Genomic DNA, 25,671 nt, shown 5'->3' with positions numbered 1-25,671 from the left:
CAACTCAGCTCTACTGTATGTGTATGTGTGTGTGCATATCACTGCGCGCTCTCACAGGCTCCGGGGGGGAGAGAGAGAGAGAGGGGGGGGGGGGGGGGAGCGCGACCTATTTCCATATGGGAAAAAAGATTTTTCTTCATCACAGCCCACCAGGGTGGATTTGTTTATGACTCACAAACTTACCGACCCAGCTCGAATCAGATGCAAAGAAATCAACATGGACAGTTTGCAATAAGAGATGAGTTGGTGGAGTGGAAGGATACGAATAACAAAGTGTGCGTGTGTTGGTCATTGCTTCCGCCCAGATGATTTTTTTTCCTCTCCCTTCTCTTGTCGAGTGAAAAATGGAGTGAAAGCGGGGATGGAGACTCGGAGCGGGAGCGGCAGCCGGACCCGGAGCGGACCACCACCACCACTACCAGCGGCGGAGGAGGGGCCGAGGAGCGGGGACTGAACCCGGGCCACTTTACACACACAGAGAGAGAGGAGTGCGGAGCGGAGCGGGGCGAGAGTGCCGGTGCCGAGGGTCTCTGCCCACCCGCCCGGTGTGTTGCTGGGCACCCCTCGCCCACCAGCCCGCCCTCGGGTTGTTATTGCTCCCCCCCGAGCCGCTCTCTCTGCTCACTGCCCGGCTGTGCTGTGCTGTCCCTGTCCCCCCCCCCCCCCCCCCCCGGGGGCTTCTCTCTTCTCCTCTCCCCTCCCCTCCCCCCGGTGAATCTCCCCCCCCCCCCCCCTCCTCCTCGACCTCCGGTGTGATGTGGATACAAGCGGACGAGGTGCTGTCCGGGCGGCGGGGAGCAGCCGCCACACCATGAAGGGGATGCTGATGAGGATTAACGTGGCCATGATCGGAAGCCGGTGAAAGATGAGCGAAGAGGCGAACCCGACCGAGTAAGAAAAACCAATGACCGAGGGGCTTGTCTCCCCCCCCCCCCCCGGTTTTACTCCTTCTTCTTCTTCCCTCTGCGTTGTCACCGCCCCGGGCCTCGCACTCTGACCCTGGTGTTGGTGTGAAATGGCCCGGAGAATGAGCAACGTTTGGATCGGGGAGGGTCTCGGTCCCCCTCTGTTTTGATTTTGTTTCCCTCTGTTAGTGGTGTAAACCCAGATTCTCTCCCTCTTTTCATCTCTAACAGCCGATGGAATGAGAAAGGAAAGAATCATTTACAAACGGCCAACCTTCTCTCCATGAATTGTATTTTTGAGCAGACTTCGAGATTTTTTTTTGAGACACACGGTGGAAACGACAGTGAGCGACTGTGTGTATAGATATATAATACATATAGAGAGATCTATAGGTACATAGATATATGCATAACTATATAGAGATAGATATATAATAGATGTCTACTGTATGTATATATAAAAAAGATGTGTCTATATATATATAGATAGTTATATCTATAGATATCTGTATATATGGGTACATCTATAGATATCTGTGTATATATGGGTACATCTATAGATATCTGTATATATATGGGTACATCTATAGATATGTGTATAGATAGGTACATCTATAGATATCTGTGTATAGATAGGTACATCTATAGATATCTGTATATACAGAGAAGTACATCTATAGATATCTGCATATACAGAGAAGTACATCTATAGATATCTGCATATACAGAGAAGTACATCTATAGATATCTGCATATACAGAGAAGTACATCTATAGATATCTGCATATACAGAGAAGTACATCTATAGATATCTGCATATACAGAGAAGTACATCTATAGATATCTGCATATACAGAGAAGTACATCTATAGATATCTGCATATACAGAGAAGTACATCTATAGATATCTGCATATACAGAGAAGTACATCTAGATATCTGCATATACAGAGAAGTACATCTATAGATATCTGCATATACAGAGAAGTACATCTATAGATATCTGTCTTTACAGAGAAGTACATCTATAGATATCTGCATATACAGAGAAGTACATCTATAGATATCTGCATATACAGAGAAGTACATCTATAGATATCTGCATATACAGAGAAGTACATCTATAGATATCTGCATATACAGAGAAGTACATCTATAGATATCTGCATATACAGAGAAGTACATCTATAGATATCTGCATATACAGAGAAGTACATCTATAGATATCTATATACAGAGAAGTACATCTATAGATATCTGCATATACAGAGAAGTACATCTATAGATACCTGCATATACAGAGAAGTACATCTATAGATACCTGCATATACAGAGAAGTACATCTATAGATACCTGCATATACAGAGAAGTACATCTATAGATACCTGCATATACAGAGAAGTACATCTATAGATACCTGCATATACAGAGAAGTACATCTATAGATACCTGCATATACAGAGAAGTACATCTATAGATACCTGCATATACAGAGAAGTACATCTATAGATATCTGCATATACAGAGAAGTACATCTATAGATATCTGCATATACAGAGAAGTACATCTATAGATATCTGCATATACAGAGAAGTACATCTATAGATATCTGCATATACAGAGAAGTACATCTATAGATATCTGCATATACAGAGGAGTACATCTATAGATATCTGCATATACAGAGGAGTACATCTATAGATATCTGCATATACAGAGAAGTACATCTATAGATATCTGCATATACAGAGAAGTATATCTATAGATGTGTGTGTCTATACAGAGAGGTGTATCTATAGATGTGTGTATATATATATATATATATATATAGAGAGAGGTATATCTATAGATGTGTGTGTTTATACAGAGTGGTGTATCTATAGATTTGTGTGTATATAGAGAGGTGTGTATATATAGGATTTGCCGCCTGCACATCACCAAAGGTTAATGAGCCACCCAAATTCCGAAACAGAAACATCTCTGGTGTTACCTCTGGTCTGGTCTGTTTTGTTGTGTATTCAGGGGCCTGATCTGGTTTTCCTGCCTGTCCGACTCTCCTGAAACATTTCCCCACACTTTAACCGAGAAAGGCAGGCCTGGCCGTGCGGTGGGTGGGGGTGCGGGTGCGGGTGCTCGCTGTGCGCTGCTCCCCGGGCCGGGCCTTTTTAATTTGGGGTTGGAGCCGGTGTTTTCATGTCCAGTGTGTGTGTGTGTTTTTTGGTTCCTCTTTTTACCCCCCACCCCACTCTCTGCCCCTCGCACCATTTGATTTAGGAACCTGCCCTCCACGGACCGGAGTAAAAACATCTTTTAACTATAACTCGGGGGGGGGGGGAGGGGTCTCTTATTGTGTGTTTGATCGACCCTAAGATCCAGTGTTTTTATTATTTGAGTGGTGCGAGGGTCTGGGGGTTTTTTTTTAATGTACGTGGAGACGGGCCCACTACCGAACGTCAGGCTCCTGCTCTCCCGGTGAGCCTCTGTGCTCGATTATATTTTAATTCCTCTAACTCGTGAAAGACGTTTGGTGAAAGTTTGTTTATTTTTGTTTTGTTTTTTTTGCTCGGGTGAATTGATCGCTATTCGGTGAGATTCCCTCTTTGCGGTGATGCCAGTGACCGGCCGACCCAGCCGCCATGTTTTTTCTCAATCATTCACATTTGCATACCGCATTTTCATTCATAAAAATATATATATATATATATATATTTATATAAAAAATCCCCAAAGCCTGGGAGAAGGGGCCCCTTCAGGCGATGCCTAAATCGCACGCTGCCCTTGTCGCATCCGTTGTTGAACGCGATGGTATGATTTCGAAATCTTTAGTTTGAAGAATCGTGTGAAAGGAAGGCAACTTCCAGTTGCAGAAGACGTTCAGTCGGTGAGAAATATTAGCTTGGGAGGTGCAGCCGTCACGTGATCGCCCCATTCATAAAATACCTGTTGTCCATTCACAGCCCTGATACTCTCGCATTGTACACTTGACAGTGGAGGCACATGAGAGAAGAGCCAGCACTGGGACATCTTTTGCCAGACAATCTACTGTTTTGTAACAATTTAACAATAGCTAAGAAGGTATATCCTGTAACTCTAGATGTGTGAATGGGTCTACAGAGTACAGTACGTCATTTTGACCTGTGCTTTGGCAATCAAAGAAAATGAGCTTTCAGTTTGCAAATTTATGTTTGGTGATTCATTTCCAAAATGTGAAACTTAAGTAAAACTGTTGCCATGTCTTGTATTATAGCATATTACCAATTTGCTACAGAATTTTTAACAATCTGTATATTTAGAATATGTGCAGATACTTTTTTTTTTCTAAATTAGCTTTTGTCAGTAATGTGTCCCCACCCAGCCCAATGCAAATACTTGTTAGAGTACTTGTGTGTGTCTCTCTCTTTCTCCCCCAAAATCTAGTTTTCTGCACTCCAGGAGGTGCTAACTCTTTCTGGGACATGGTCCCCTATGTAGCAAATGCTGAGCAGTATATTGCCCATTGATCATTTTTCACGTGTCAGCATGCCGTTTAACCATGGGACATATCGCTGCTAAACTCAGTGTTGTCTACACATGCACTTCCAGCAAGAGTAACTATGGCAGTGATTAGGAGTCTGGAATTTTTTGACTTCCATAGTCCTGGACTCTTTAGGTCACTTGTTGCTCCTCTACTGACCTGACTGAGATCAGCTAACTCAATATATAGATTAAGAATTGAATGAGGGCCTTCATGCTATTAGTGACTCAGCAGCAAAGAGAGGTAGGGGTGATGTATTTATGCACCAAGCCAGTGTTCATTTTACTTGTGCATTGGAACAGTTGTTTCAGTGGCTTACAGCTGTATTGTCATTAGGATGTCAGTGAAGCATATGACATTTTCATATTTTGCACTATGCCCACTTAAACTGCACCATAGTTATAGATTTTGTCTGTAGATAACAGTTTAAACTTGTAGCATTAGGTGCTGGTAGTGGTGAAAGTCACCTAAGAGTGCGTTCACCCTATAACTGTAGCACTGTGAAGCAGTTTGGCTTTGAACAACAATGTAGTTAAAATGTAAATATAGTCCAAAACTCACCCAACTTACCTGTAAGGAAGTGGACTTGTACTACTCCTTGGAGATAGTGCCACTCCACTTCACTTCAGGTCTTGACTCCTGATTTCTGCACCGCTGCTAAACCTATTGTTTGAATGCACAGCAAGATACTGAATTAAGATTATTGCACAACATTAAAAGTATGTTGGCTTAGTTTGTTTTTTTCTATATCATAGGTCTTTTTCAATAGGCTAAATATAACTAATGATTGTTTACTTTTGAGACCCACTATGAACTGGCAAATTGTACAACAGAATGGACTGAAGTGGAATAGACTTGCAAAAAAAAAATCGGACTCAAAATTAAATGTTTAATTATACATATAAGCCATAACTAATATAGTTAAATTAGTTGATGTGCCAAATTGTAATGAACTGTCTAAGCTGCTGCAACCACCTTTTATTGATGGGACTTTCAGTGCTAAACCAAATTAGGCTGTTTACAATCCCTTTTCAGTTTCCAGTTCTGTCTTCAATATTTGATTTTTTTTTTAAATGGATGCTTCTAATTTGTTAGTTATGTGAGGCATGTAACCTCAGCACAGAATTGAACTATTAAGAGGAAATTCTTTTTAAACTTGTTGGGTAACTACACTATCATACTGTAGTGGAAGTGGTTTAAAATGTAACGTATGTGTTATAAGGGCAGAAAATTAAACTAGAAATGGTGAGAATAGGCTCAGTAGCCATTGCTTTATTTTACAACTCAGTGGAATAAATCTATTCACTTTGACAATACTGAAATTTTACAGCTTGTAGGATATTTACATTTGTAAAATTGTGAAACAAGATGGTTTCAAGTTGATCATGCAAGTTCACAACTTCAGACTTTCACATTGGACACTTCAAACATCATGCCAAGGAAATTAAATTTTTGTCTTATATTTAAAAATCCCATTTGTAATGGGGTGTTTTAAGAGCCGCAGATAATTACCATTAAATCTCAAAACACTGGGTATTTCACCCACCTACTATCTTCTCAGACACCAGCTGTTCTGAACTTGAAACAAATGGTTATTGCAATTCAAAACCGCTTCCCCTGATACCAAATGAATGTGCCCAAATGTTGCGTAGGACATCCGCTTTGATATCATCTTTGTGTTCGTAGTTTAGTGGTTGACCTTTCTTTGAACATACCTAAATATGCTGAAGGCTCTAGAAGTTCACAGCTACTTGGGAGAACTGTGGGCAAAAATCTTTTCAGTAAATTACTTGCTTTAAAAAAAGGAGAATGAAAGCTGGATGTAGTAGATCCATTCAGTTGTGGCCCTTGTCGTATTTTTTTTTAAAACTATTTTTAACTTCAAAAATCTGAGGTAATGCAGCTTTTAAAATTAAAATATCCTTACAGAATTCATATCCTGCTCGTACCTATGTTAGATACTAACAGAAAATTCATCTCTTGAGGTACATGTATATTTAATGTCATTTACTTAAACAAGAATGATTCTAACATGACTCATGCCCACAAATAACCCCATTTTGCTGTTTACAAAGATATTACCAGTTTTGGTTTTGTAAATTAGTTCCTAGGATCCAGCCCTTTGGCCTGTTTGCAGTGGCTTCTTCTGCTAGCATTGGGTTCACAGAGCATCCATCTACACTCATCCCATTTGCAGTTCCTATTTTAATATAAATCACAACAGGCAGAGCTGTCATTTTATTATGCATAGTTCTTTAGCTTGTGTTTAAAAGGTCTAGTATGATAGTATATAGTTTGTAGAAAAATTGTAGGTAGCATGCTTCCTGAGAACCTTTGATTAATTTGCACTCAATGTAAAAGCAAAACTTTTAAGATATAGCATTCAAGATCCTCTGACTAAAGAGTGGTAATTTTCTTTTAAGTATACACATACACGACTGTTCTAAAATGGGCTTTAAAAAAAATTCTGTTTACAGGAAGTTGGTATGGTGAGATTCCCAAGGGCTATGATTTCAAAACTATTACCCATTCGTTTTTAGAAGCAGTGAAAGAATGATGGCCTTTTTTATGAGCGAGAAATTTCTTAGTAGACTTTTTGGATGTTTCAAATGGATTTTAAAAATGTTTGAGAAGTCACAAGATGATGGCTGTGACTCACCCACTGTAGTCTTTGCTGTATTTAATTTGAATAAGTGTATTGGGTGTTCTTTGTGATAGCAGACCAGTTATCCTGCATCTCAATTTCTGCATGATTATGATTACTGTGAAAGACTTTGTCTGCTTTCATTCGCCAATAAAAGTACATTCAGTTTGTAAGCTGAATTTTCCATCCTATGAAACAAATAGAAGTGCACTATTCACTGAACTGGAAATGTACTGTATCTTTTCCTCAAACTGCATTTTGCAAAGAAAGCACAATTGGGGATAGTGCACTATCAGGGGTGCATTCTTGATATCCAAACATAATCATCAATATAGTGTTGGCTGATTTAGAAAAGGTTTATATATTGAGTGCTGTACCCAGAAACACGCTAGGAGATTTTGTTCTGTGAAATATACATTGAAGAAAATAGTATATTATCATGGCTGCTGCCCTTTCCAGTGGTGCACCTTATAGATGTGTGGGATGCTGTATTTGTTAAATTGCACTGCAGGTGATAGATTAAATTCTTTTTTTTTTAACAGGCAAAATGTATTCATTAGGCTTGCAGATGTGACAGAGGAAGTAGGGAATTTTAGTTCTTTTTTTAAAATCATAGCTAATCCAGCATTTCTAATTGTAAAATCTAGTGTATAAGTCGTACCTGTGCATTTCCTATTACAATAGTGAATATATTTCAAAAGTACTTCATTAGTTGTAAAGTGCTCTGGGATATCCTGAGGTCATGAAAGACGCTATATAAATGCAAGTTCGTTCATAGTTTTAAGTTTTCTAAATATGAAAGTGCAACTTGTACACTGGGATAATATATTTGTCAAATTAGCAACTTATCAGCTCGTTTGAATAATTATTTGTAGCTACCTGCGCAGCCTTGGCTTTGTTCAGTGATGTGGAAAATCTGGCCAGCTGGTCAAATGGCGGGAAGTCTACTGTCATCACACGTACCTGAGAGTAAGGCAATTGTAGAGTTTTATCCTGGTGGTGTTGATTGAGGGATAAATGTTGGCCAGGACACAGGGAACACTCCCATGCACTTTTTCCAAATAGATTGATAGCATTTCCTTATAGGTGACATTGCAGTGAGAAAGACTCAAATAATCTTATCCACAAATATATTGTGCTAAAAATACATTTTTTGGAACTCACACTTAGAAGCACGATGTATCCTTGCTTAGCCATGGCTTCCTTCTTTCAATTTCTCCACTCCCTTCCCCCCTCTCCCCCACTGCTCCTTTATTTTATGGAACATGGGGGTGCAGGCTGAGACAAAGCTAAGCAACTAGATCTTTCCTTGTCTTATCTCATGCTATGAAGATGGCTATTCTGATCAGGTATGAATCTTATGAGGTTTTAGAAGTTAAGGGCTGATTTTCTGCTCCAGGCTCAATTTAGGCTTTTCTGCCTAGCTGTTGGTATGAAGTTAGCCAGCAGCACAGTGAGCTCACTGTACCAAATTTCAATAGTCAGCTCATTTGAATAATTATTTATAGCTACCTGCCCAGCCTTGGCTTTGTTCAGTGATGTGGAAAATCTGGCCAGCAGGTCAAATGGCGGGAAATCTACTTTCATCACAAATACCAGAGTGCAAGGCAGTTGTAGAGTTTTATCCTGGAGTTTGTTTCTAAAACAGTGACCTTACCTTACAAAATAGGTAGTTAGAAGAATGAACAAACTGGCATTTATAATAGTACAGTACCAATGAATTACTCCTAAAATATAGTCAAACAGGGCAGCCAATTTGCACACAGAAAGGTCCCATGAATAGCAATGAGATAAATGACCAGAAAATCTTGTTTTGGTGGTGTTGATTGAGGGATAAATATTGGCCAGGACATAGGGAACACTCCCATGCACTTTTTCAAATAGTATTATGGGATCTCTATGCGTCCAACTGAGCAGACAAACACAGCCTTGGTCTCATCTGAAAGGCAGTATCTCCAAAAATGCAGCACTCCCTCAGTGGCAGTCTGGAGTGGGGCGTAATCCCACAACCTTCTGACTCGGGCAAGGAGTGCTACCACTTGACATTTGGCAATTTAAAAATTAACCATTATTATTTGGTAAGAATTATGGGGAAACTATTTTTGCAGACCAGATTTAGTGACTATCTTCTAGAGCTGAAATATCCTAGCGTAAGAAGCTTTTGACAAGTCACCCCATCTTTAGCCATGGAACTATTCTAAAGTCCTCTTGTGTAATGTGTAAAGGAATGCTATAATGGTGTTGGGAATGGAGCTGACCATCTGGCAATTGTCATGATGCTCTAAAGTTCCTTTAGATTGATCAACCAGAAGCAGTATGTTAATAGTGATCTGGTATATTAAACATCTGTCATGGGGTGTTCTCAAGGTTATGGTTGCCACAGCAATTTAATTACTTCAAGTAGTGTAAAAAGGCCATTGTATGTCATAGTAAAATCAACATTGGCTCACGTGCTGATAGGCTGGTTATAGATTTTTATGGGTTCAAAGTTTTGAACTTCTAACTAAATTTCATTACATAAGGCTTATAATTGCAGGCTGCCTTGTGTCCTGATTGTCTTGAGCTCAAAGTTGCATGTTGTACAGATATTGAATATTTCAGTATTATTTTATATATAAATTGTTAGAAGAAATTTAAGCAAAAATGAATCCCTCCTTCATATGGTTTACTGGTTTAATATACTTATGGGACCTGCCGAATGTATATGTTTATATTATGGGCACAAACAAATGTGAAAATTGCAGATTAAAAAATAGGAATGAAAGAAAGGCAGACTAGGGTATTGTCACCTAATGTCCTGCTCTCAGAGCAGTGAGGAAAAATCACTAGCTATGACAGTTAGGAGCATAGGAACTGCTTATAAATTGGTTTAAGTCTGTGATTGCAAGGGAACTTTAACACATGACTTTCCGAAGTGTGCCATTGAAATAAATAAGGAGAAACTGTTCCCATTGGCGGAACCAGAGGACACAGATTTCAGGTGATTGGCAAAAGAACCAAAGGCGACATGAGGAAAAACTTTTTTACACAGCGAGTAGTCATGATCTGGAATTCGCTGCCTGAAAAGGTGGTCAAATGTAAGGAATCTTACAACACCAGGTTATAGTCCAACAATTTTATTTTAAAATCACAAGCTTTCGGAGATTATCCCCTTCGTCAGGTGAAAAGGTGGTGGAAGCAGATTCAATTGTGGCTTTTAAAAAGGAATTGGATAAATACTTGAAGGGGGAAAAAAATTTGCAGGACTAACTGGATTGCTCTTACAAAGAGTCGGCACAGGCTTGATGGGCCAAATGGCCTCCTGTACTGAATTCATTCTGTGATTCTAAATAGAAACAGCTGTTTAAATGTTCAAATGAGTTTTTGATACCTGTATAAATAACGTAAATAGTTCCCATAAAAGGTAATGTTGAGTGCAACCCAGGAACAAATGTCAGTAAACCATGGTTTGTCCAGAAAAAACAAATGTTTTGGAAAGGTTGGAGGTTCTGAAAACTTTCACAAAATGTTACGTTTCCATTCAACAACAAAATTTTGCTTGTATATAGTGCCTTTTAAAATAGAAAAGTTCTTCACAGATGTGAGGAATTGAATGCTACACCGAACAAGGAGAGGTGACAAATGTTTGGCCAAAAGAGGTGGGTTTTGAAGAGGGTTTTCAAGGATGAGAAAGGGATGGAGAGGCAGAGGGGTTTAGGGAGGTAATTCCAGAGAGAGGGATGTAGGCAGCTATGGGCATGACTGCCAATGGGACTAAGGGAGGAAGGGATTAACAAGACTCTACAGTCCGAGGAATGGAGAGTCAGTTTGGGGGGTGGGGGGCTGTATTGTAATAGGCTAAAGAGGGGGAGGGGCAAGGCTATGGAAGGATTTAAAGACAATTTTAAATTTAAGGTGTTGGGGACTGGGGCTAATGTAGATCACTTTGGTTGATGGATAAGTGGGCTGTGGTGTGGGATATGATCCAAGCAGCAAAATTTAGGATGAACTTGAGTTCAAGAAGGGTGGAGGATCAGAGGTGAACAGGGAAAACTTTGAAGTAACTGACTCTTGAGATGATGACGGCATGTATGAGAGTTTGAACTGTGGATGGGCTGAGGTAGTGATGTAGGAAGTAGGTGACCTTTTGTAATGGAAATGATTTGGGTTTGGAAACTCAGCTCGTGGTTGAGCAAGCCACTTGTTTTGTGAAGTTTGGTTTGGCTGGAAAGGGAACGGGGTGGAATTTGTGACTAGTCTCAAAGACAATAGCTTCAATCTTCCCACTGTTTTAGCTGGAAGAAGTGGAGATTCAACCAAGACTGGCTGTCAAGCGAGCAGTGCAATAGTACAAAGGTGGTGGAGAATTAGAGCTGGTTATCATTGATGTACATATGGAAGCTGACTCCATCTCTATAGATGTTGCCAAGGGTAGTGTGTAGATGAGGAAGAGCGAAGAAGCCAAAGATAGTTCCTTGAGGGACTCCAGAAGTGGTGGGGTGGGAAGAGAAGCCATTGCTAGAGATGTTCTGGCTAAGATCAGATAGATAAGAGTGGAACCAAGAGCTGCAGTCCCTTGGCACTGGACAGCAGAGGAGAAGATTGGAGGCAGATGGAGTGGCCGACTGTTGAAGGATGCAGAGAGGTTGACAAAGGATAATGCATTGTGGTCTCAGATGTAATTTATGACTTTGGTTAGGGCCGTTTCAGTGCTGTGAGATGGGCAGAAGCTGGAATAGTCGGATTTAAACAGAGTTGCAAGAGAGGTGGGCACGGAGCTGGGAGGTAACAACATGAGCAACTTGAGAGGAAAGAGATGTTTGAGATAGGGCAATAGTTAGTGAGGACAGAGGTTGAGGGTGGTGTTTTTGAAGAGTGGGTGATAACTGATTGAAAGGGAGGGGGACAGTGCCTGAGGAGTTGGTTAGTATGGGGGCTGGGGGTGTGAGCTAGTGGGAGGGTTATTTGTCTTGGAGTAAGGGGAAGGCAGCTGAATGGATGGCCTCTATCTTGGTGTTAATTTTGCAGTCATTACCAAAAAGGTACACTGTTTCATAGTTCTGAAACTTCTGTACACACATTTTCTCTTGCGTAATCTATTGCATTAACTGGTAGGATAGACTATTTAAAATACATTATATATCAGCTTATGGGAACCTTATGCTATGGTCTGAATTTTAATGCAACCTAAATGTGAGCATGCGTGAGCCACTTGATGTTCAGATGTCTTCTTTGGTAAATCTTGCTTGCAGCTGCCTGTTGCACTCTTAAAACTTAAATAATTGTGCAAAGAGTACATGAATGGGCCGAAGTGCACACATACTGTGCGCTTCAAAAAATGTAACTTTTTTCACAGTTTCTAAAAACTATTTGGGCCAGAAATCGCTCCGAGTGGTGAGGCAATGCTTACCTCCACTCCTGCAAACAAAATTAACAAAATTACTGTGGGCTCTGTGGCGTCGAATTGCTTGAATTTGAACTTTAAAAAAAAATTGTGCACTATCAACGCAGCCTCTGAGCAGCGTGAGTTGTCGGGGCTGGGAAAGTCTGAGGGGAGAAGACACGCCCACAAAATCTGTCAGGAAGAGAAGTCACGCCCACAGATTCAGCCTGCATTGCTCACACAGGATTCTTTCATTGAAAGTCTGTATTCTGTATGTAATTGTACATAAAAATGTAAAATAAATTGTATTTAAAAAATTTTTAATGACCAAAACTACTAAAATAAGGAGCAATATGAGAGTCCACATTTTTAAAAGTTAATTTTAGTTGTTTGGCAGTCATTAAGACTTAAAAGACTGTTAAAACTTAGTTTAGACCTGTATTTTTAAGCATATCTGTTTGGTGGCGTAATTAGTTATTTTCCAGCTGGGCAGATAAGCAAGTTACCACTTTTTCAATGATTTCTCTGATTGCAGCGTGCAATGTCCCTTTAATTTGAAGCTGTCGTATCGCCGGTGAACCACTGGGAACGAGTTCCAGATTTCCGCCTTTCACTGCGCAATGTCAGAACTTGCTCTTTCAATTCGTCACTAACAACGGAGAGGGGTGTTGAGCTCCTCCATTATTTCGGGAGCAAGTTGTGCCCCATTATCGTGCATGTACTGGTCTTTGTATAATTCAGTTTGTGTACACTTTGAGCGCTTGTATGCACTTTGTTGGGTTGTAACAGGGACTTAAGTAACAGGTGGATTTACCTGATCAAAAAGTGGGTGGTAAGAAGCCAGAGGTCTCCTCTCCCTCAACCAGTTTCCTTTCTGTCCCCTCCTCCCTTTCTGTTTGTTTCCTTCCAAGGCTTTGTTTGCTTTCAAAGTTCATCTTTTTAAAAAAACATACATATGCTAGTAATTAGCATCTCCATCTTACAGGTGTAAGGAACTAGCTATTACCCTTTCTAACTCCCAGCAAAAAAAAACTGGTGGATAATTAGTTGGCTTCAAATCCAACTGGAGTTTTCTTTTCAAAATTGAACTAACATTAACATGGGGTCTCTTTTTTTTCCCCCCCCTTTCTCTTTCCCCACCCCACTCCCAGCTTAATACAACACAAAACAAAAGCTGCAACAGGGCCGTTTTTAAAAAAATTCAATACTAGTTTTGCCTCAAGTTTTTGTTATGTCCTAATTTTTCAAATTTATTTGAAAAGCTACTGAGCACAAAGTGCTAGAAGTTAAAGAAAAATATTCCATTCATAGAGTTGTTACTGATGCATTCTGCACTATCCAAATTCAGCTCAAAAAGATTATGTTTGAATGGTATAGTTGTAAACTATATAGGTTGTGATGCTGAACACCAAAGATTATATTGTACAGTTATTAGTCATACAAAACTGCCCCAACAACCTACTATTTTATTAGGCCAGTTAAAATTCAGCAAGAGTCCAAAAAAAATGTTCTAGTGAATGTGTGACATCCGTGTGTAATCGCTTCTGTTTTTGTCTGCTAATGTCAGTCCAGGCGATGGCAAAAACTATTTTTGTAACACATGATTGCTTTCCAGTCAGTCATGTTTGGGGTTTTAGGATAAGGGTGTGTCTATCCACATAGAATACACTACTAGCCATATGACTTGAGTTGGCACAGTTGGAGATGGATTTTCAAAGTAAATGTCATCAAAATTCTTTGAGCACTTTTTATAGTTCCATAAATACTAATGGGTCACTAATTGAAATATTATAGGGCTGGTCTTCTCTAATTGCATAATTCCATAAAATTCAACAAACAGCCTCATTGTACCTTCCAGTGGATCAAGTCATAATGGTCTGCTTTAGATATAATCCACTGTTATTACTCTTTTGAGAATGTCTGTGGCACCACATCCAGTTGTCATTAACATTCCCTTGGGAGTCTGTTTCAAGAACAGTGCAATTTTTTTTTAAACATTGCCATTTTTATCTTTTTGTTGAAAATGTATATAATAAACACCTGCTGTGGTAGGAGTAATAATTCTGAAATGTTGGTTCTACTGATGTCTATAAACCAAAAAAAGCAGTTTATATGGTTTATCAGAACCAGTCAATTGAATTTGTTTTTGTTCTGTACCAGAATATCCACCACCTTCTGGCATACTGAGGAGTGCTTTTGCAAATGAAGATGAAGTACAATAAGAAATTCAGTTAAACATATTTAATAAAGGTGCATTCGCATGCTATCTTTAATGTTGCTTCAAAGGGTACAGTAGCCGAGTGGTTGTGGTACTGGTTTACCAACCCAGAGGTCCTGAGTTCAAATCTACCTTGGGATTGAATGCAATAAATCTGGTAATTTGTGGACCAGTACCAGAAAATGACCAGGAAATTTGCCAGATTGTTGTAAAAACCCAACTGGATCACAAAGGGAACCTGCCACCCCTACTTGGTCTGGCCTGTATATGATTCTAGTCCCACACTATGTGATTGACTCAACACCCAGAGCAATTAGGGATGGGCAATAAACATTGCCTTGCTAGTGCAGCCTATATCCCAAGAACACTTTTTTTAAAAAAAAAGCTCAATTCGTGCTTCACAATGATGCTAAAGATTGTGTATCATCCGGGTCAGTGGCAGATCGAAGGGATCTGTCTCAGATTTCAGATCCGAGTTTGGGACCCAATGGAAAAAGTTCACCAGGCTGGGGAGGAAAAGACTTTTACCCTGAGATAAAAAAGTTAAAAGTAAGTTTAGTACCTCAAATTTACCTGTCTGAGAATGTGCCTCACGATATCACAATAACGCCACCAAAGGAATCCCCCTGAGCTCAGATCGGTTCAGGAGATGCCTGTTCTGGGAGTGATTTTGTTCAAGTTCAATCGATGGAGTATGAATGTACTGCAACTGATCAGATTTGTGAAGTTACCAGCCTAGTGTCATATCTTGTGTTAGAGAGCTCATTATGTTCAAGGAAACAATGATGTTCAGGTCTATAGAGCTTATGGGTCTTATCAGAAATGCTTAAAATGCTTCCGATAAGTTTATCAGTAACTTCCACTTTTCAACTATTTGGATTGATTACATTTGCTAACCAAGAACCAGATACAGAACTAAAGTGGTGAAGAAACAGAACGTAGAACATCAGCTACAGTTTGAATTCAGTGATTGTGATGTGCTACTAGAATTTTTCTCCTCTGCCCCGCCATACTCTTGTTAACATCACAGTAATTGTGCACAATTACTAACAACCTGCTATAATGCCATTTAAAGTGACACTGACAAAAGTAAAAGTTATATGTTACAATAAACTAAATGTGTAAAATGCTTGGGCTCCTGTGGTGCCCCAGGCTGCCAGGTCAAAAAGAAAAAGTTTCCTGGGTGTGTTGTCCAGGGTGAATGTTGATTTTGAACTCTAGTTTTCAACCCCATTGCCGTAACCCATGTGAAAGATCATTCTCTTTGTCTAGTCAGGCCAGTGTCCTCTATTAAACTTATGACTGGACTAATAAGCAAGAGAACATAAGTTCAATTCCCACCATGGCAGTTTGTGAATGTGAATTCATTTTTAAAAATCTGCAGATAAAAAGCTGATATCAGTAAAAGTGACCATGAAGCTGTTCGATCAACATAAAAACTCAACTGGTTTAATAATTATGTGGAGATGCCGGTGATGGACTGGGGTTGACAAATGTAAGGAATCTTACAACACCAGGTTATAGTCCAACTGTTTTATTTGAAAATCACAAGCTTTCGGAGGCTTTCTCCTTCATCAGGTGAGCGAGGTCACCTGACGAAGGAGAAAGCCTCCGAAAGCTTGTGATTTTCAAATAAAACAGTTGGACTATAACCTGGTGTTGTAAGATTCCTTACAATGGTTTAATAATGTTCTTTTAAGGAAGGAAACCTGCAGTCCTTATCTGGTCTGGCCAATATGTCACTCCAGTCGCACACCAATGTGGTTGACTCTTAATTGTCCTCTAAAGTGGCCTAGAAAGCCACTCAATTGTATCAAACCGTGCAACAGTTCAAGACCACCATCTTTTCTGGGCAACTAAGGATAGGCAATGAATGCCAGCCTTGTTAGCCAAGCTGCCAACCCAAGAATAATTTTTTTTTAAAAATTGGTTCTGGGGCCTTTCTAAAGTTGGTTTTACTATTCTGCATTAACTAATTACTAAATGATGTATGAATATTAAATAAAATAATCATTATTTAAAATATTAGTTCATTGTGGGATATTGAGATCTGTCAGTGACCCTGTTAACACACCATCTTTAGCTTCATTGTCAATGCTGACCCCACCCCAGATGTTGATAGATGATTCAGCAATGGTAATGCCGTTGAAATTTATGCAGTGGTGTTAGACTCTGTCTTGTTCGAGATGATCATGGCTTGTCAGTTGTGTGGCACAAATGTTATTTATTACTTATCAGCCCAAGCCTGGATGTTGTCTAGGTCTTGCTGCATACAATCATGTAGTGCTTCATTATCTGAGGAATCGCATATGGAGCTGAGCACTGCAATCATCAGTGAATGACCTTCATGATGGAGGTAAGATCATTGATGAAGCAACTGAAGATAGTTGGGCCTAGGATGCTGCCCTGAGAAACTCCTCACCTTAAACCCCCCCCCCCCCACCCTTATAAAAGGGGTCATAAACACACTAAATTATTTTTTTAATTAAAAAGAGTAAACTTTGAGTAAAAAAAGAACACACTAAACAATTCTTCTTAATTGGAAAAAAAGAGAAACTCCTGCAGTGATACCATGGGGCAGAGTTGATTGGCCTCCAACAACCACCAAACAAATGAGCAATTAATGTGACCTTGCTTTTTTAAATTTAAACCTTTTTAAAAAAAATAAAGGCAGAGGTGGGGGTGTTAGGTACAAATGTGTCCCTTCACTGATGACACTGAGGCAACCCATGTTAATGTGACCTTGCACTTGCCTAATTGATAGCATATGTTGCAGTTTTATTTTAACCTGGTACAGGTGACTTTCCATCTTCTATTCAAATAGAATTTCAGCACAGTAAAGGTTAGTAGAAATATAGACTGCTTTTTAACTGCAGTCGGATTGTCTAGGTTTCTTCAGAACTCTTGCCCATTACGTTTTTTTAAATCTTTAGAGATTGACGTTTATCTTTGTTATAAACTTGAAATTAATACAAAACTTAAATTAAGTTTTTGTGGGCGGATGTGATATTTTCCAGTGGTCAAAATTGAAAATGTCTTCAAATACGCTCTCATATACCCACTGGTCATCAAATAGTTTGGCTTGCATGTCCGGCCTATACCATTTTTCCATTTTTTATATTGACAGTTGGTGGAAGCTGCTAGAATGCATTGGAGATTTGGATTGAGAGTTGTGTTAATTTGTATTGGCAGGAATCTGAATTTACACATACTCTAAAGTGAGCCTCATTTTATGTTGCTGGTGGTTAGAACTTTAATTTTGATGAATGGCAAACAAAGTTATGTTTATGGAGAAATCCTGCGTATAATTATGCCACAACTGACCTGGAAGTGCTGTGTAGTGACTATGGATGCAGAAAGTAAAGGGGGAAAATATTTCCTGTCCAGGGCACCAATGTAACTTGTTTTGGTGATCAAAAATAATTGGAAAGGCATGCTATTTCATGATCAGACCACCTGTGAGTATTAACTGAAAATTTAGTTGAAAAGGCCAGCACCTATGCTATAATGCTGTAGTAAGCATAATGAAGCTGTGTATGTAAATTATATATAACACTAAATTAGACAACCGTTTCTTAAAATATTTGAATGTCAAACAATGGGAAAAAAATTCTAAATCCTGTTGTACTCTGTGTGCTTGTACAATATTGAAGATTGTAGGAACTTTTTTTCTGTTAAAATAGATGCTGAGCATGCAAGAGCAAACCTGGAGTGTTCATTTGTAGTTATCTCATTGGAATGCTGCTACAGGTTTCAATTTACTGAACTGCTTTATTTTGAACATAAGTATAGCTTTATCTACTAATGGATTTTCAGCAGTACATATGGATTGAGGGATAGTAAGAGGACCACCTTTTCAGTTTTATTTTTGTGCAGTCCCTAAAATAGTCAGTATAGTTAACTTGAAACTTGTTCAGTACAATTATGGTTTTAAGGATTTCTGGCAAAATGGACTTTAATGTTCCCCAAACTCAATACTATCTTTCCCTTGTTTTGTTTTTGAAGGTGAATGCCTTATAATTTGTTTCTTGAGTTCTGAGATTCTGGTTAGTTCTAACTATTACTACAGTATAGTTGTAATTTGTACAGTGCAAATATCTAACTTGGATTTGTGTGTGTCTTTCTCTCCCTGTCACCACCATTAATTGGTAAATTCTTCATTTGGTTTGGCACTGAGCCCTACAGACTAGGGCCTTCTCTCTTGTATGCTGTTTGCTGATCTTTTGTATCATGTTAGTGACCTCAGCTCCTGATGGACAGGTCATCTACAGCCAATGGTGACCCCAAAGTAAACCTGTTGTATTCACAAAGACCGTTGGCAGGAAGAGCCATAATTACTGGGATTTCCCAGTGGCTGGACATGAGTAATCCAACAAGTTTACTTCAGGGTTGCAGTTTGCTGTAAGACCTATGTGTAGGAAACTGATGGCATTGTAACTAGTATAAAAGCAGTTTTAGTGTTGGTTTGGAGAGGATGGAGGATAGGGCAGGCATGAGACAATGTTCCAGGATAGGTAGGAAAAAGTTGCCAAGTTGCCATTGCTGGTTGTTATCCTTGCTAGAAGTGCTAATGTGTAAATGGGTGAGGACAAGGATGGGGCTTAATCTTAATGCCTCCATGGATAAACAGCATTTAATGCAATTTAATTGACATGAGTTTTCATAATTTAACAAGCAAATTCCTCTCTTTTCTCTCTTTCCCCCCATTCCCTCAGAAGATGATAACATGCTCGGGTACAGTGCTCTTGGGTTGTAAGATATCTGTACACTGTTGACCAAGTTTCTTCACATATGAGCCTAAAGAAAGTGTAGGTGGCATTTGATTGTTGGGGCATCACAGCTGAACCTGATCCTGTGCTTACCTGATGTCCATAGATGGACACTTTCAAATGAGTCACTGGTAAGCGATCAGTAGTGGGAAACCTGGCTGAATTCCCCATCCTAGCTGGGGATACTGAGATAAGCCAACAACATATTACCCTGGGAGCTCTTGGTGTACATAGCAGTTTTCTTATCCACTGAACTATCAAGGGAGCTCTATCCCATTTATTTATTTTTATATTTTTTTTTAAAAAAAGTTATTCTGATAATTTTTGGGTTGTACTGCTGCTTTCACATTGTTGTGGTCAGCTTGCTTGCAGATCAGCTCCAGTAGGGACAACAACTTACATTTCTTTAATGCCCTTCAACTATAGAGACACGTCTCAGCATTTTACAGGGCAGACAACAAGGAATGGACTTTGAGCAGAGGGGGAAAAGGAAAAAGAGAGATTGGGAATAAAAGCGTGGTTAAAGAGAAGGATCCCGTAGAAGGCTTTTGAAAGCTGGGAGATTGAAGACAAGGCAGCAGTGTCGAGGGGAGGAAGTCCCAGAAGGCAAGAGCATAGTGGTTGAAGGAGCAGTTGCTTGAGGGATTGGGGAAAATAAGCTCATGATGAAGCAAAAAGTGTGCACAGGAACATATGGCTTGATGAGAGGCCATGGATAGATTTGGTTAGGGATCATTGTCAATTTGCTGGGACAAAAAGTGACAGTAGAGCTTGGCAGGGATGGGTGTGTGGGCTTTTTTGTGAATGACGAATTGAACTATGGCAATCTCGATGAGTTTCAATTAGTTAAGGGTGGAAGAGGACATCAGGGAGAGGTTTAGAGAAATCAAAGACTTTGCTAATAATAATAAGAACTTGCATTTATTTAATATCTTTAGTGTAGAGAAACATCCCATGGTGCTGCGCTGAGGCGTAATCAGACAAAAGTGGACACTGAGCCATAGAAGGGGATATTAGAAGGGTTGACCAAAAGCTCGATCAAAGAGATGGATTTTAAGGTGGGCCTAAAAGGAGGCAGAGAGGTTTAGGGAAGGAATTCTAGAGCATGGGGCCTAGATGGCTGAAGACACAGCTACCAATGGTGGGGCAAAAGTAGGGGGGGGTGCGGGTGCAGGGGGTGCAAGTGGTCAGAGGCAGAGGAACGAGGAGTTCAGCGGGGCCTTGTAGTACTAAAGGTTACAAAGATAGAAGATGTGAGGTCTTGAATGGATTTATATATGACAATGAGAATTCTAAATTGGAGGTGTTGGGTGACCAGGAGCCATTGTAGGTCTGTAAGGACTGGGGTGATAGATGAGTGAGCTCTGGTGTGGTACAGGATACAGGCAGCATGAGTTGACGTTTAGAGGATGGGAAGCCAGCCAGGAGAGCATTGGAATTGTCGAGTCTGGAGGCAACAAAGGCCCAGATGAGGGTTGCTGAGGCGGGGTGGTGGCAGGTGATGTTACAGAAGTGGAAGTAGGTGGCTTTTGATGGAGGAGTACAAAGAATCAGAAACTCCACACGGCGTCAAATGGAATTTTAAGATTGTGAACAGTCTGGTTCAGCATGAGACAATGGCCAGGGAGGGGATGCAATGGGTGGTTAGAGGCAGGGACCAAAGACAATGGCTTCAGTCTTTCCAATGTCTAATGGTGGGTAATTGCAGCTAATCCGCGTTTGGATATTGGAAAATATTCTGACCACACTGAGGCAATGAAGGAGTCAAGAGGTAGTGGAGATGTAGAGCTGGATATTATCAGCATACATGTGGAAGCTGACCCCATGTCTTTGGATGATGTCACCAAAGGGCAGCATGAAGAAGAGGGGGCCCAGGATAGGGTAGTCCCTCTGAGTTGGACGGAAGGTAATCTGCTGACCATTCAATTTTTTGGGAATAGGGTTAAGGGAAGGCGTGCTTGGGCCTCAGCTACTTACAATCTATATTAATGACTTAGATGAAGGGACTGAGTGTAATGTATTCAAGTTTGGTGACAATACAAAGCTAGGTGGTACACTAAGCTGTGAGGAGGACACAAAGAGTCTTCAAAGGGATTATAGACAGGTTAAGTGAGTAGGCAAAAAGGTGGCAGATGGAGTATAATGTAGGGAAATGTGAGGTTATTCACTTTGGTAAGAAGAATAGAAAAACAGAATATTTTTTAAATGGTGAGAAACTATTAAATGTTGGTGTTCAGAGAGACTTGGGTGTCCCCGTACAAGAAACACAAAAAGTTAGTATGCAGGTGCAGCAGGCAATTAGGAAAGCAAATGGCATGTTGGCCTTTATTGCAAGAGATTTGGAGTACAAGAGTAAGGAAGTCTTATTACAGATGCACAGGGCTTTAGCGAGTCCTCACTTGGAGTACTGCGTACGGTTTTGGTCTCCTTATCTAAGGAAGGATATACTTGTCTTTGAGGCGGTGCAACGAAAGTTCACTAGATTAATTCCTGGGATGAGAGGGTTATCCTATAAAGAGAGGTTGAGTAGAATGGGCCTATACTCTCTGGAGTTTAGAAGAATGAGAGGTGATCTCATTGAAACATATAAGATTATGAGGGGGCTCGACAGGGTAGATGCTGAGAGATTGTTTCATCTGGCTAGGGAGTCTAGAACTAGGGGGCATAGTTAAAGGATAAGGGGTCAGCCCTTCAAGACTAAGATGAGGAGGAATTTCTTCATGCAGAGGATTGTGAATCTTTGGAATTCTCTACCCCAGAGGGCTGTAAATGCTGCATCATTGAATATATTCACGGCTGAGATTAATACATTTTTGGACTCTGGGGGAATCAAGGGATATGGGGATTGGGCAGGGAAAGTGGAGTTGAGCCATGATCTGATCGAATGGCTGAGCAGGCTCGAGGGGCCGTATGGCCTACTCCTGCTCCTATTTATTATAGATTAGGGTTTTGTCACGTGACTTGTCCAGCAACTGCTGAAATGTTTCACTTGGTACAGTTGTAGTCAAATCATCATCCAGCAGTGTGGTATGTAAACACTAAATGTGGAATGTTTTGATTTTGAGATATCCTTAATAAAAATTGCTTTTTAACAAATACTGTGAGTTTGGTTTGTGCTTTTACTTTTTTTTAAAAATGCTTTTTACCAGTACCCTGTCAGTTGAAGAATTTTGACTGCTTAAATTTGCTATTTAAAACAGCCAGTTACCATACTTTTGTAAAGTGCAATATCGTGGAAAGCAAAATGCCTGAAGTGTTCAATCTGATGCAAAATATTTAATTTTGTAGTAATAAGAATGAACAAAATTGTGTCCATAAAATGTCCAATTAGTGCTTCATCCAGCTGTCCCAGGCGTCAGTGCAAATGCAGTTAGGACATTGTGGGTAATTGAATGTAATGGTTTCATCAATAAACCCTGGTACCACTGCATTGAAATAGCAGTGCAATTATTTTACTTCAGTTCCTGATTTACTGGAAATGCTGAAAGCATACTAAATTAGTGATGTGACCTTTTCATGCCTGGCCAAGTGGCTGGTGTGTAAAAGTCAGGTTTTGGACAGTGCTTGGAAGATGATTGCCTCTTGTTCTTTTCTGGTTTCCTGGTCCTTCATTGCAAGCACAACAGGTGTTTACATTGTAAAACTGGATAATTGAAAGAGAAGAAATTCGTTACATGCAAAACGAAAAATCTAGTATTAATGGTTAGTGCTCTAAATTGCATCGACTGCATGATTTATCTTCTCACCAGACAGACTAGCTGAGAGAGTGAATTAAGTACTGGACTAAATCAACAAGTAACACATATAGAATAAACTTTGAGGAAAAGGTGGATTAGTAAGTATGGGAGGTAAGTTAGAAAGAAAGACTTGCATTTATTTATATAGTGACTTTCATGACCTCAGGACATCCCAAAGCGTTTCACAGTCAATTAAGTTTTTTTTTTAACGTGTACGCTGTGTTATGTAGGAAACGTGGCAGCCAATTTGCACACACACACAGCAATGAGATAATGACTAGATCATCTGTTTTTGGTGATGTTGGTTGAGGGATAAATATTGGCCAGGACACCGGGGAGAACTCCCCTGCTCTTCAAATAGTGCCATGGGATCTTTTACCTCCACCTGAGGTGGCAGACGGGGGCCTCAGTTTAACATCTCATCTGAAAGTTACACTATGCCATAGACTTCCTTTAGTTATTATAATGAAAATGACAAACCAGAAATCTAATGTTCAGACCCTTGCCGAATAAAACTGCTTTTAAATTATTGAACTGATCGCTAAACTTGGTTGATTCCTATTTTTAAATATGGACTCTAAGGAGCTAGAGTCCCATTATCACAGTAACCTATGTTTTTTTTCTAAAATTACATGAAAGTTCCTGTAAATCAAATGGGCCATAACTTGCCTATTTTCAAAGAAGATAAAATTCATGTTTTGGGACTGTATGCCAAATCATTCTACACCAATTGTTTAGTCAGTGACTTGAAAGCATTTTATATGGTTTGAGATAATCTGATACAAATTTCAGGTTACCTAAGATTCTAATTGTATATGTTTGTGTCAATAACAAGATTTTGCAGTAATGTTGGCTAATGACAAAATGCTGCTTCTACTATCACTCCAATTTGAATGCATGAACACGTTACTTGAATACACAAATGCTAGTGGAAAACTATTCTTCCCTCTCCTCATATCATTTTGTTTTTGACTCAATTTGTAAATGTCAGAAAAATACGTATGGATAAATCTGTCCTAAAAGTAATGCGGTTTTTACTAGACTTTGACCATTGCATGAGTGAAAATTAAATCTTTGAAGGAGAAGGCAATGTGTAGCTAGGGATCGAAGAAACCAGCAGAGAAAAGAGAGACCACGCAGAAATGATAAATGGCCATTCACCCCATAAAGTTCATTCTGATGCTTTCACATCAATTACCAAGGTTGACCATTTTGTCCCCTGCTCTTGCAATGCCAAACTTGTATACAGTATTTCCCAGCAATTGAGGAGACAGAAGAAAGGAAAGAGGGGGGAAAACTGGAAATCTCTTGAGTGGTTTATACAAGATGGAAAAGGAAGATACCTGAGCGGATATATTAAAGAAGATTCTTTTTCTTCTTTTCCCCCACCCACAAGTGACAGCACCTTAGTGCCTCCACTCTTTACAGCTGCTGAGATGGCTTAAAATGTTTCAGAGGCCCATGTATAAAAGAATATTTCTCTCCAAACTCACTTTTATAGATGAGGTTATTTTGAGGAAATGGATGCATCAAAAGCTTCAAACAGATGGGTGAATGGAAAATGATTGTCCAAAGTTGAATACTGCATTGGCAGCAGTTTGTATACAATATGTAGCTGTTCATGCAGTACAAAGGGGTTTTGAAATAATTTAGACAGAAATAGATTCAAAATATCCGTCGCTTTGTGAATTTCTATTTGTTCAAGTACTATAAAATCATAATTCTTGTATCCAACTATATAGCAATTTGCAAAATCAAAATACTGTGGATGCTGGAAATCTGAAATAAAAACAGAAAATGCTGGAAACACTCAGCAGATCAGGCAGAATCTGTGGAGAGAGAATCAGAGTTAACATTCCGGGTTGATGACCTTTCAAGATCATCAACCTGAAACATTAACTCTGTAGCCATTTGCAAAGATGCTATCACCTTAGCGAAATAAAATATCTTGTGGGGAAGGAAACAGTATGGAAGTGTTAACTTACCAGTGAAAGGTTTGCCAAGTTCCAAAAATAAAACAAGGTAACATTGGTTCTAATCTTTTTCACAGTTTTATGTGAATGCCACTTATCCAAATTAACCGGTTATCTGAACCGGTTGGACCTCTCACGCCCCCATTAGATATCCATTTCTGTGCTGAATTAATATTTCATACAGTACAATATTGGAATTAATAGTGAGCAGTTGCCTAAATTATTCACTTATCTGAACAGGGGTATTTCTTGAACTAATAAGTGTCTGAATTATGAAGCTGTAGTAAACTCATTTCATTATGCCTGATCAAATTACAATGTGACATTTAAAAGTCTAACCAGTTAAATTTTTAATTTACAACTGTACATTGTAGTATGCTGTGTATCCACTAAAATCTGACTGTAAAGTTTCTTGTAAAATGGTCTGTTTCGTGGTGTGTTTTATAATTACTGCAAATTATATCTCTAATTTTTTTTTTGAAAGAGATGTTGCCTGGGCAGCATAGTGATCAAATTCAATTCCCCCCTCTGCCAATATTCTGATCTCAGC

General features: G+C 39.6%; 1 protein-coding gene across 4 annotated transcripts in view; it reads left to right on the top strand.

Moving 5' to 3' along the window:
* Positions 1 to 269: 269 nt before the first annotated feature.
* The window catches only part of spred1 (sprouty related EVH1 domain containing 1), a 107,075-nt gene continuing 81,673 nt past the window's right edge, over positions 270 to 25,671 (top strand). For 2 of the 4 annotated variants that reach the window (XM_067991375.1, XM_067991374.1), the window contains exon 1: positions 270 to 891. In XM_067991375.1, the coding sequence (XP_067847476.1) occupies positions 866 to 891 (26 nt within the window). In that variant the 5' untranslated portion in view covers positions 270 to 865. The remainder of the gene's footprint in view (positions 892 to 25,671) is intronic. The other 2 variants (XM_067991371.1, XM_067991373.1) reach the window with 2 other exon arrangements.

This window comes from Heptranchias perlo, chromosome 10 (assembly GCF_035084215.1).
Source record: "Heptranchias perlo isolate sHepPer1 chromosome 10, sHepPer1.hap1, whole genome shotgun sequence".
Taxonomy (NCBI): domain Eukaryota; kingdom Metazoa; phylum Chordata; class Chondrichthyes; order Hexanchiformes; family Hexanchidae; genus Heptranchias; species Heptranchias perlo.
Note: the sequence above shows the minus strand (reverse complement) of the source record. Positions and strands in the feature narration are given on the sequence as shown.